Source organism: Nycticebus coucang, chromosome 16, assembly GCF_027406575.1.
Source record: "Nycticebus coucang isolate mNycCou1 chromosome 16, mNycCou1.pri, whole genome shotgun sequence".
Classification (NCBI taxonomy): domain Eukaryota; kingdom Metazoa; phylum Chordata; class Mammalia; order Primates; family Lorisidae; genus Nycticebus; species Nycticebus coucang.
In genome coordinates, this window is record NC_069795.1 from 35,268,871 (window position 1) to 35,280,453 (window position 11,583).

The 11,583-nt window shown below is 39.5% G+C and overlaps 1 protein-coding gene and 1 long non-coding RNA gene across 2 annotated transcripts in view; one reads left to right on the top strand and one right to left on the bottom strand.

Moving 5' to 3' along the window:
* GBE1 (1,4-alpha-glucan branching enzyme 1) overlaps positions 1-5,633 on the bottom strand; it is a 284,024-nt gene extending 278,391 nt beyond the window's left edge. The window contains exon 1 of the mRNA XM_053564216.1: positions 4,928-5,633. Coding sequence (XP_053420191.1) covers positions 4,928-5,070 — 143 coding nt within the window. The 5' untranslated portion in view covers positions 5,071-5,633. The remainder of the gene's footprint in view (positions 1-4,927) is intronic.
* On the top strand, positions 5,102-10,612 carry LOC128567207 (uncharacterized). The gene is made up of 3 exons (XR_008374820.1): positions 5,102-5,237; positions 6,590-6,698; positions 9,439-10,612. It is a non-coding gene; the product is annotated as an uncharacterized LOC128567207 (long non-coding RNA).
* The last annotated feature ends 971 nt before the right edge of the window (positions 10,613-11,583 follow it).

The window sequence follows — 11,583 nt, forward strand, 5'->3', positions numbered from 1 at the left end:
TGCAAAGCATCAAAGGAACAACTACAGGAGAGGATATCTATGAAAAGGTTTGCCAAACTGTGAATAGTTTGGAGCTGGACTGGGCAAAACTAGCCAGTGTGACAACTGAAGGTGCTCCTAGCATGGTGGGGTCTAAGAAAGGAGTAATTGCTCACATTAACCAAGAGATGGACAAACATAACCATTCTCATCCAATAACCATAAACTGCCTCATCCACCAACAATCACTGTGTAGTAAATCACTGAAGTGGGACTCTCAAATGGTCAAATTGTGTATGATGTTGTATGTTGTGTGCTGTGTAAGCCCTGGTTCACACTGTTGCAATCTCTGAGCAGTGCAAGTTCAGCCATATGCATTGGATTCAGAAGAAAAAAGGCATATGTGCCTTCTTTTTTCCTACAGTGGAATCTGTACTGTCTTTTGTGGTATCTTGTGGTATCTTGTGTTAACTTCATTAGAGGTAATGCACTAAACCACAGACAATTTCAGGAATTTCTGTCTGAGCTAAATGTTGCCTATGAAAATGTTCCGTACCACACAGAAGTCCATTGGCTGAGTCGAGGGAGTGTTTTGAAGCAGTTCTGTGACTTACTTCCACAGATTACAGCTTTTCTGCTTTCAAAAAACAATGAAGTACCAGAGCTCAATGATGCAGAATGAAAATGGCACCTTGCCTTTCTGACAGATGTAACAGAACTACTCAACAGTTTCAACGTGCAACTTCAAGGAAAGGGGAAGTTCATCTGTGATATGCAATCACATGTGAAAGCATTTGAAGTAAAATTAGGCCTCCTCATCAAACAAGTAAAGGAGGAAAATTTCTGCCATCTCCCCACAACTCAAAATCTGTTAGCGGAAAATCCATTGGTTGCATTCCCAAATAAAACATGTGTGGATTCACAGGAAAAGTTGCAAAAGGAGTTCCAATGTAGATTTAAAGAGCTTCATCTCCATGAATAGGACATACAGCTTTTCTGTAACCCATTTTCTATTGACATTAAAAATGTGGATACGATCTACCAAATGGAACTGGCTGAACTGCAGAATTGTGACTCTCTAAAAGACGCATTCAAGTCAAGTGGCCTTCCTAATTTCTATGCATCTCTTCCCTATGAGACATATCCTAATCTCAGGAACCACGCACTCAAAATGGCAACCATCTTTGGCAGCACTTACATCTGTGAACAGACTTTTTCCAGAATGAAACATCTGAAATCGCCAACCAGATCTAGACTAACTGATGCACACTTGCATCACTTGTTACGACTAGCAGTGACAAATATGGAACTGGACATTGACCATCTCATTAGCCAAAAGCAGGCCCATAGTTCCCATTGAAATACTGATAAGTTTGTTGATTTAACTTTACTTGTTCTTCATTTTAAATATTGTATTTGTTCCCATTTTGTTTTTTTACTTCAAAATAAAATATGTGAAGTATGCATAGGCATTTGTTCATAGTTTTTGTTTTTTTTTTTTTTTAAACTATAGTCCGGCCCTCCAACAGTCTGAGGGACAGTGAACTGGCCCCCTGTTTAAAAAGTTTGAGGACCCCTGGTATAAAGGAACAAACAGGTTTGTAACAAAAATCTGTCAAGTTCCATTTCAAACATGTGGAGCTTCATATTACTTATATAACATCAAAATAAAGATATTTAAAACTACGTCTAAGATCACGTGAAAGAGCTGGGGTGAGGAAAGATGTGAGCAACGTCAGTAGACAGGTGGAATCCATGGACTGGATGAGAACATCTAGGAATGGAATACAAAGAAGAAATATATAAAAGGCCCTGGGGAAAAGCCTCAAGAATCTTTTATATTAAATGATCAGGAAGAAGCTTAGAAAATGGAAAAAAAGCAAGATTGTGGCTCCAAGGAGTCAAGAAACAATACAAAGTGTGTGGATCACTAAGAAAGTTTTGACACAGACTGTGTCATGGTTCATTATTTTACTTGGAAGAAACACAGTCCCCAGCATCCTTTCTGATTCACCTGTGCAAGTTTGGACTTGTCAGCATTGCTAGGAGGGCTTCATTTGTTTCTGTCCACATGGATTTTATGTTTCTCCATTTTTCTGTATCTCAAAACTTTTGTAACAACCCATGTATACAATGCCAGAGATAAAGAAGAAGAATGAGGTACCCTTACAATTTGAAGTTGTTCATGAACTTGTTGACAGCAGTTTTAGTAAAGAAAGCTTAATCTCAGTTGCAGTACTTATTAGCCACAGGAACTCAAGTCAGTCACTTTATCAAATCTTAGCTTCATTATCTGTAAAACAGGAAAATGTCCTACCCTTCCTACTTTGTGTTTTAGTTATAAGTTTTAAATAAAATACCACAATAAGTCTGAAAGAACCATATCAATCATAGACTAATTATACAGACTGCAACTACGGTGCTTTGAGCAGTGGTTCACAAATGTGGGTTCTCTGTTCCATTCACACAGCAAGATGACAAGCAATGGCCAATATAACATTAGCAATATAATATTAGCTAGCAGAAGGGTCTTACTACTGAGCAGAAGCTAAAAGAAACAGTGCATAGTTCAGTGTATTCTCTATTCCCAGAAACTACCATTGTGGAAGCATGCTTTAAAACATGCTCTTCAAAGTTTAGATCACTGAGTGCTGACTGTATGGCCTATATGGCTGATGCACACTGGCTTATAATTTGAGGACAATTAAATATTGTTGCTTTAAAGCCCTAAGATATTGGAATGATGATTACAACAAATCACAGGTTAAAATATATATATCATACATAAATATAAATACATATATATTTAAAAAGAGAGGACGTGCCAAGTAGAAAATGCCATCTTGGAAAGTAGTCAATGAGACATCATGAAGTGATCCCCCACACTAATATACTAATTTTCACTTTATACACAGAATAACTCAGTAACCCCCCCACATTTGATCCAAATTACAACAAACATATGAACAAATTTCAAAAGAAGAGACATCTCTTGGAGAAGGATGAGAGAGTCTATCAATGAGAAGAAACCACCATTCACATATATTGTTCCTTGTACCTAAACTTTCTTTTCTCCTTTAATAAGTGTACTTTGTACTCCAATAGCTGACTATGTATGTGTGTTAAGCCAAAGACATACTGCCCAAGTAGGTTATTAAGAATTTAAAAAAAATAGAACGTGGAACCAAGCCCAGAATGCAAGAAGGAGGAATTTTTTATTATTCAAGTGTTAACAGTAAAAATTACCAAAGCCAAATGTCAAAATACTATTTGATATGTCTAAATGGAACATGTGTGCTGGAAAATGGCAATTACTCATAACCAAGGCCAGAAGTAGAAACCAGGTCAGAGTGAGGCACACAGTCCCACTAAACCAGACTATTCACAGAGAACACTGGAATCCCCCCCTACTTCTTTATCCTGGCCTTTGTCTCCTTCATTAGTTTTGACAAACCATGACAGAATCATCCTGGGGGAGCACTTACAAAGAATGTTTGTCTGGTGTGGGACATAGACAAAACAGTTCCACAACTCTTCTTTTAAAAATATAATGTCTTAAGGACCATTTTACAAAGCAGACAGGAATTAATGTCATCATTACAACACATCAAGAAAAAATCTGACCATTACATTTAATCACAACCTTTGGCTCCAAAACGTTTGACTAATGGTAAATCAAATCCGATCTTGAACTACAAGCTTCTCTGAAAGTATATACTGCAACTTCTGAAAGCAATTTCACAAGGTTGCTCCCCAAGTGGTTTCTATAAGAGTATCATCATCCGATTAAGTAAGCAGCAGCTCAAGGCCACTACTTTTGGTGAGGGTTCATTCATTAGTATATACAAGTTCTAGAAGAAGACATACACAACTTCTTACAATCCCTGGAGCAGTGTTCACAGGAGTTGCTTAATACATGTTTACTTAATTGAATATTGTGCTAAGCCAGGACACAAACTTAAGTTGCTTAAAAAAAAAAGACCTCCAAATCAACTCAGCTATTTCATGCCAGCAACTAGCTGAAAGTTTTCTATTTAAAACTTGTCTATGTATATTCTATTAACAGAGTAGTTTTTATTCTGCAGTGGCTCTCCTAAAAGGACAGAATCTATTAAATCATAGTGAGCTTACCTCACAAATGTACTATTATAACTAGCATAACAGCTCTTTCAATTTGCAAAACGATTCCTTTTTAGTTGAGCTGGTTAGTGGCATCCTTAGCCCCGTAACTAAATTATGGTGAATCAATGGTACACCATAATCAAAGCTAATACTAAAGCATCCTACTTTGCTTTTAAAAGTTTGGCTTTCCTTGCCTTTCTCCCTCTTCATGATTGCAAGGTCACAAATGAACGAATGTTGCTGCATATTTAACTCATAAATGTTGGCACTGGGGAGTAAAAATTGACTAAGCTAAGCTTAACCGTCCCGAGAGGGGAAATAACTAGCAAGGAAAGAACTACATTTAGGATAGAGTGTCTGCCTGAAGGAATCCTATTAAATTAAAAAAAAAAATCACAATATTTGCTACGAAACAAACTAGAAAATTTAAATGCGCAATTACACATGCCGGTATCATGCCCTCTCTCATTCAAAGGACCACGCTGGAGCGAGCAAATGTCAGAAAAACTGCAACGGTGTTGCGTCACTCCAGCAGCACCAAAGGAAACGGGCGTTGAGAACCAAAGCACGTACCCAATGGCGCAAGACTGCTGATTAGAAGGGACAGTGGGGGGGATAAGGAAAGTTTATTCAGACTCTGGGGGTCACAACTTCGGAAGCCAGCGACCCCCACTCGCCCGAGCCAGCCCGACGCCCCGCCCACCAGGTTCCTCCCCCGCCGGGGGCGGGGCGGCGCGCGCGAGGGCGGGGGGCGGCCGGAGTCCCGACCCCGCTCGCGGAAGGCGCACTGCGCAGCTGTGGGGGACTGGACGGAGTTGGGCCGTACCTGCGCTGGAAGTCCACGGCGAAAGGCTTTAGATACGGGTCGACCTCCAGGAGTCGGGCCAGTTCGGGCACGTCCGCCAGGGCGGCCGCCAACGCCGCCTCGGAGTCGGGGGCCTGAGCAGCGGGTGTTGCCGAAGCCGCCATCTTCCACCGCAGCCCGAGTAGCTGAGGCCCGAGAGGGTCGAGTGGGGCCTGAGCGGGAACTGGAGCTCGAGCTGGGAGCCGGGCGGCAAGGGCGGAGCCGGAGGACGCCTAGGCGTGTCGAGGCGAGCCTGAGCGAGCCGCGGCGGCCCAGGGCGCTTTTATAGCCGGTGAGAGCGGCCTTCTTCCCCCTCTCCCCCTGCCGGCGGGGAGGAGCGGGACCTAGGGTGATCCCTGGACGCCGTCCTGGGCCGCTAGCAGGAACCGGGGCCTCTCCGCCCACTCACGCGGCTGGCACCCGGAGGCCTCACGGACCTGCCCTTCCTCCCCCGCAACCTATTTTCCCCGCGACTGAGGCCGCCCCAGGAGGCGAGCCCCGGGCAGACCTGGCTCAGCCTCGTCCTCCGTCACCCTGACCCATTCTCGGCTCTGAAGCTCTCTCCGTTGTCCTTACTGGTGGCGCCCCCTTCAAATTGGAAGTATGGTTTCTTGGAAGGGACTTTACTTACCAAAAGTTATGTGAATTTTTGGTTGGGGCTGTATTTCAGATAAATTCATTAAAGAAGGGAACACTAATACTGTTGAATCTGTTGATGTCATTTACTAACGGGGCTCTCCAGATTTCGCCATGTCTCGTGAATTTAACCAAGAGACAGTGGAATACCACTGGTGTTCTGGTACCATTCACTAGACTACCAACGTCAAAGAATTAAAATAATGGCAAGAATTTTTCCCAGTCTCTGTACTGCCAAAGAGAAAAGGGCATTTGCCTGTGTTTATAGGTGTAACTAGATTTTCGACCATTAATCTGTATTTGATGACAAATGATAAAGAGATCATTGAATTGGAATTCCACTGCCACTTAGTAACAGTGGTAAGGCAAGATAACTCTCTTCCTCTGGGCTTGGGAAGTTCTTATTTTTATTCCTATTAATTTACTACCTACTAGTTCAGTGATTTCTTTTTAAGAATACAGAATTGAACACCAAGAAAAATGAGACCACCAGCCTGGTAGGGTCTAAGCTGCTTTGCACCTAGAAACTCAAGAATACCCAGTTTCTAATTTGAGGATATTTTCTTTTTCTGTTAAAACCAAGGAGTGGAGAATTTTAGGGACTAGGGAGAACAATATTGCTCAACCTTGGGCTTTAAATTTTAAAACATTCAAAAGGAAAGTTTTCTGTATTTAATAAAAACATGAAAAGTGTAGATTTATAGTCTTTAATGTGAAGAAAGTGAAGGACCTGGACAGCTTTAAGGCAAAGCATGCCTTTTATTCCATGAAGATGACAAAGAACGTACAAACGTGTGAAATATGAAGCTCTAGGAAAAAGTATGACACCCAGTAGACCCAAAGATATATATCTTCAAACTTTCCTGTGAAATCCATGTTCATACCACTTCCTACCTTCTGAAATCTCCCTTTATCTGGCTAAGACACCTAAGCCAACTATCTTTACAATATAATCTAAAGTCAGTCTTCTCATCCCTCCTACTACCACTTTTTTTCTTTTTTTTCTAGAGCTGGGATCTTTCTCTGTCACTTAGGATCCCTGAAACTCCTGGCTCAAGGGGTCCTCTGGTTAGCTTCTCAAGTCATTGGGATTACAGATGTAAACCTTTGTACTCAGGTACTATCACTCACAGACCACCATCATCTTTCACTTGGACCATAGAGAATCTCTAATCTAACTAGTTTCCCCTATTCCATTTCACCCTGATCCATTCTCAATACCAGTATTTCTCTAACTGTATTGTACCTGTGAATCACCTGGGGATCATACTCAGTTCTGCAGTAGTATCTCAGATTGTGGTTTTTAACAAGCACAGAGATGATTCCCATGGTCCTGGGCTCAAGCACAGTTTGGATAGTTAGGCTCTCCACAGTAAATCAGATGATGTATCAGCAACATAAATTCCGTATCATTTCACTTAGAGTAAAATATAAACATTCTGTTCTCTAGGAAGCTTTGTATAGTCTGGACCCTGATAACCTTTCTAGTCACTACTCATCATTCTACAGTGTCTCTATGCTATAGTCACACTGACGTTTTTTGGAAGTCACTGAACTCTTTGTTGCCTCTAAAACTATAATACTATTATTTCTGTTAGAAATTCTCTTCCCTACGGTCTGTGAGGCTAGTTCCTTACCAGCCTTCATTCAGCTCTCAGCATAAATGAAGGCTCATCTCTGAGAATGCTCTTTGTTGTAGATTCCTCATCCTTTATCTGTTTGTTCTCTTCCATGCAAGAGTTACCAAAATTTAAGTTTTTGTTTTTCTCTTATTTTTTGATTGCCCCCTTTAGAAGAAGAACATAGTTTTATCTGGTTCACAATTGAGCATGTATTTATTGAAGTATTTATTGAAGTCTCATGTGAGCATGTATTTTTGAGCATGTATTTATTGAAGTCTCATGTGACACCCAATTTCCCAGGTACTGCAGAGAAATGATGAAAAAGACAAGTCCCACTTAAGCTCAGATTCTGTTGAGCATAGAAAGAAGGGGAGACACATTACCAAATGAAATATATATATATATATATATGTGTGTATCAAGAATTAAAATTGATCAAATATATATGTTTTAGTTCTGGTATTCAAGGAAGACCATTCATAACTGACGTTTATACTGAAGTACAATGACAAAAAGGAATGAACCATAAGAGGAAAAGCATTTCAGGCAAAGAGTTTGTGCAATGGGGGAACTGAATTCATCCAATAAAAAAGAAAAGTATATAGTGAGATGGAGGAGAGTACCAGGAAGTGAGGTGTCAGAGCTAAACAGCACTTTTCATCAACACAGCTCTTTAAGTGTCCACTTCAGGGATATTATTGGAGAATTTTGACCATAAAATTGATACGATCTGATTTACATTGTTAAAATATTCTTTCCAAGCCGAATAGATTATAAGGATAAAAGAGTGGAAGCAGAGAGACAATGAGGAGTCCATTAATATGTGTTGTGCCTAAGTGATGATGGCTTAGTCTAGGGCAATAGAGAAAAAGATGAAATAAGATTTGGAATAAATGATATCATGAATGTCTAAACTCCATGAAGTCATTCAGTATTTGTGTTAGTTTCCTAAGGCTACAGAAATAAAAGTACCACAAACCTGCTGCTGCAAACAACAAAAATTTATCACCTCACCTTAGTTCTAGGAGCTACAAGTCAAGGTGTCAGCAGGTTTAGTGTCTAGAAACTTTGAAGGGAAATCAGTTCATGTCTCTCCTAGTTTCTGGTGACAGTCTGCAATCTTTGACATTCTTGACGTGTAGATGTATCAGTCTGATATCTGCTGCCATTTGCACCCAGCATTCTCCTGTGCCCACGTCTCTTTACATGGTGTTCTTTTTGTAAGGTCACAGATGTATTGGATGAGGGACCTACCTGTTCCAGTATGACCTCACCTTAACTAATTATATCTGTAATGATTGTATTTCCAAATAAGATCATTTTCTGAGGTGCTGGGGGTTGGGACTTCCATGTATCTTTTTGTGAAGAAATAAGATTCAACCCCTAACATTTGAGAATGCCAAAACAGAAGAAATATTTTGAAAATGTAATTTGTAACATTTGGCAATTGACTATGGAAGCAAAAAGAAGAGTTAAAGATTGGGCCACTGAACCTGGGTGAGAATTGAGCTCAAGGTGCCACCTCCTGGATACTCAAGTGAATATGTGTAATTGGAAATGCAATTTTGGCACCTAACTGATCATTTAGGAATGAAGATAGCAATTAGAGAGTCATCCGTGAGTGGTTAATAGTTAATAGCGGCAAATGGATGCTCAGTAAATAACTTCAAAACTGCTTCTTTCTTCATGCTCGAGCTTCATGCCATGTAGAAGTAATACCTGTCATACCTTCCTATAGGGCATCTTTTATGAATTCTCACAAGCCAAAAACACCATGTCCAAGTTTGCTTTTAAGTAGTTTGCATTGCAAAACCAAAAGTTAGTGATACATGCTGCAATACAGATGATCCTGGAAAACGTTATGGCAAGTAGAAGCAGCCTCTCACAAAAGACTGCACATTGTATGATTCTGTGTATACAAAATGTTCAGAATATATAAATATACAAGACAGAAAGTAGAATATTAGTTTCCTAGGGCTGGGGAAATGGCGAGTGACTACTGATGGTTATAGAGTTTCTTCTTGGGATAATGAAAAATTTCTGTGGCTCAAAGGAGTAGGGCGCTGGCCCCATATGCTGGAAGTGGCAGGTTCAAACCCAGCCCCAGCCAAAAACTGGAAAAAAAAAAAAAAAAATTTTCTAAAGTCAATTATGGTCATGATTACACAGATTTGTGTATACATTAAAAACTATTGAGTAGCATACCTTTTTTTAAATTTTCTTTTTAATTTCCAGAAACAGAACATTTCCCACTGATGAATAGTATACTCTCAATGGAAGAATTGTATGGCATGTGAATTACATCTTAATAAAGCTATTTTTAAAAAGATTTTCGTCCTGGCACAGAGGTTCATGCCTGTAATCCTAGCACTCTGGGACGCTGAGGCAATAGGATCGTTTGAGGTTAGGAGTTCCAGACCAGCCTGAGCAAGAGTGAGACCCAATCTCTACTAAAAATAGAAAAAATTAGCCAGGCATGATGGCAGGCATCTATAGTCCCACCTACTTGGGAGGTTGAAGCAGAAGGATAAATTGAGCTTAGGAGTTTTGAGGTCATGCTGAGCTATGATGACACCATACACTACTGGGACCTGATCAAACTAAAAAGCTTCTGCACAGCCAAAAACAGTAAGTAAAGCAAGCAGACAGCCATCAGAATGGGAGAAGATATTTGCAGGTTATGTCTCTGACAAAGGTTTAATAACCAGAATCCACAGAGAACTCAAACATATAAGCAAGAAAAGAAGTGATCCCATCTCAGGCTGGGCAAGGGACTTGAAGAGAAACTTCTCTGAAGAAGACAGGTGCATGGCATATAGACATATGAAAAAATGCTCATCATCCTTAATCATCAGAGAAATGCAAATCAAAACTACTTTGAGATATCATCTAACTCCAGTAAGATTAGCCCATATCACAAAATCCCAAGACCAGAGATGTTGGCGTGGATGTGGAGAAAAGGGAACACTTCTACACTGCTGGTAGGAATGCAAATTAATACATTTCTTTTGGAAAGATGTTTGGAGAACACTTAGAGATCTAAAAATAGACTTGCCATTCGATGCTACAATTCCTCTACTAGGTATATACCCAGACGATCAAAAATCACATTATAACGAAGATATTTGTACTAGAATGTTTATTGCAGCCCAATTCATAATTGCTAAGTCATGGAAAAAGCCCAAGTGCCTATCAATCCATGAATGGATTAATAAATTGTGGTATGTGTACACCGTGGAATATTATGCAGCTTTAAAGAAATATGGAGACTTTACCTCTTTCATGTTTACATGGATGGAGCTGTAACATATTCTTAGTAAAGTATCTCAAGAATGGAAGAAAAAGTATCCAATGTACTCAGCCCTACTATCAAACTAATTTATGTTATAGCTTTATAACCCCATTATAACCTAAGAATATGGGGAAGGGGGAGAGGAAGGGGAGGGAGGAGGATGGGCGGAGGGAGGGTGATTGGTGGGATTACACCTATGGTGCATCTTTCAAGGGTACATATGAAACTTACTAAATGTAGAATATAAATGTCTTAACACAATAACTAAGAAAATGCCGGGAAGGCTATGTTTACCAGTGTGATCAAAATATGTCAAATGGTAAATAAAACCAGTGTATGGTGCCCCATGATCACATTAATGTACATAGCTATGATTTCATAAAAAAAAAATAAATAAAACATTTCCCACATCTTTGTTTTAAGATGATATAAACACCTTTCATTTGATCTTCTAAGGTATTCACAATTTGTAGGTGAAAGTTTAAATAATGATAGTTTAAAATTTTACACAATTATAATTACATTTTAAAATTTAAGCATATTTTAAAATATCATTATTTCTTTCTCTCATTCTCTTTCACTCTTTCTTGCTCTCTCCCTTAGGTATTATCTTCTTCAAAATAAGGGAACTTCATTGGGTTTTTGTACCTTATATTGCTCCATAAAAAGGTCTAAAACTGGATGAGGCAATGATTGCATAATTCTATAAATGTACTAAAAATAATTGAATTTAAAATAGGTGAATTTTATGGTATAAGAATTATCTGTCATAAAGCTATTTTTTAAATGTTAAGTCAGAATCTCCATTGAAAAGTGAATATAATGCCTTGCTGGTGTCTGTTCCCCATCTCCAGCTAGCCATGTATTTCTAAATTCAGCAGAGGTAGTGGCCAGCTAACCTTCCCCTCTAGTACTCACTGAGCCTCTCGGAGAATCCTGGGGCAAGAGACTATTTATTCTAAAAATTTGAGACCCATATACCAGCTAACCTCTCCACTTAGATGGTCAAGTGATAAATGTTCAATATGAGAGAATATTTGCCACCCTGAAACCAGAGTAAAGCAAACAACTCGTTCCTGAGATGGTAC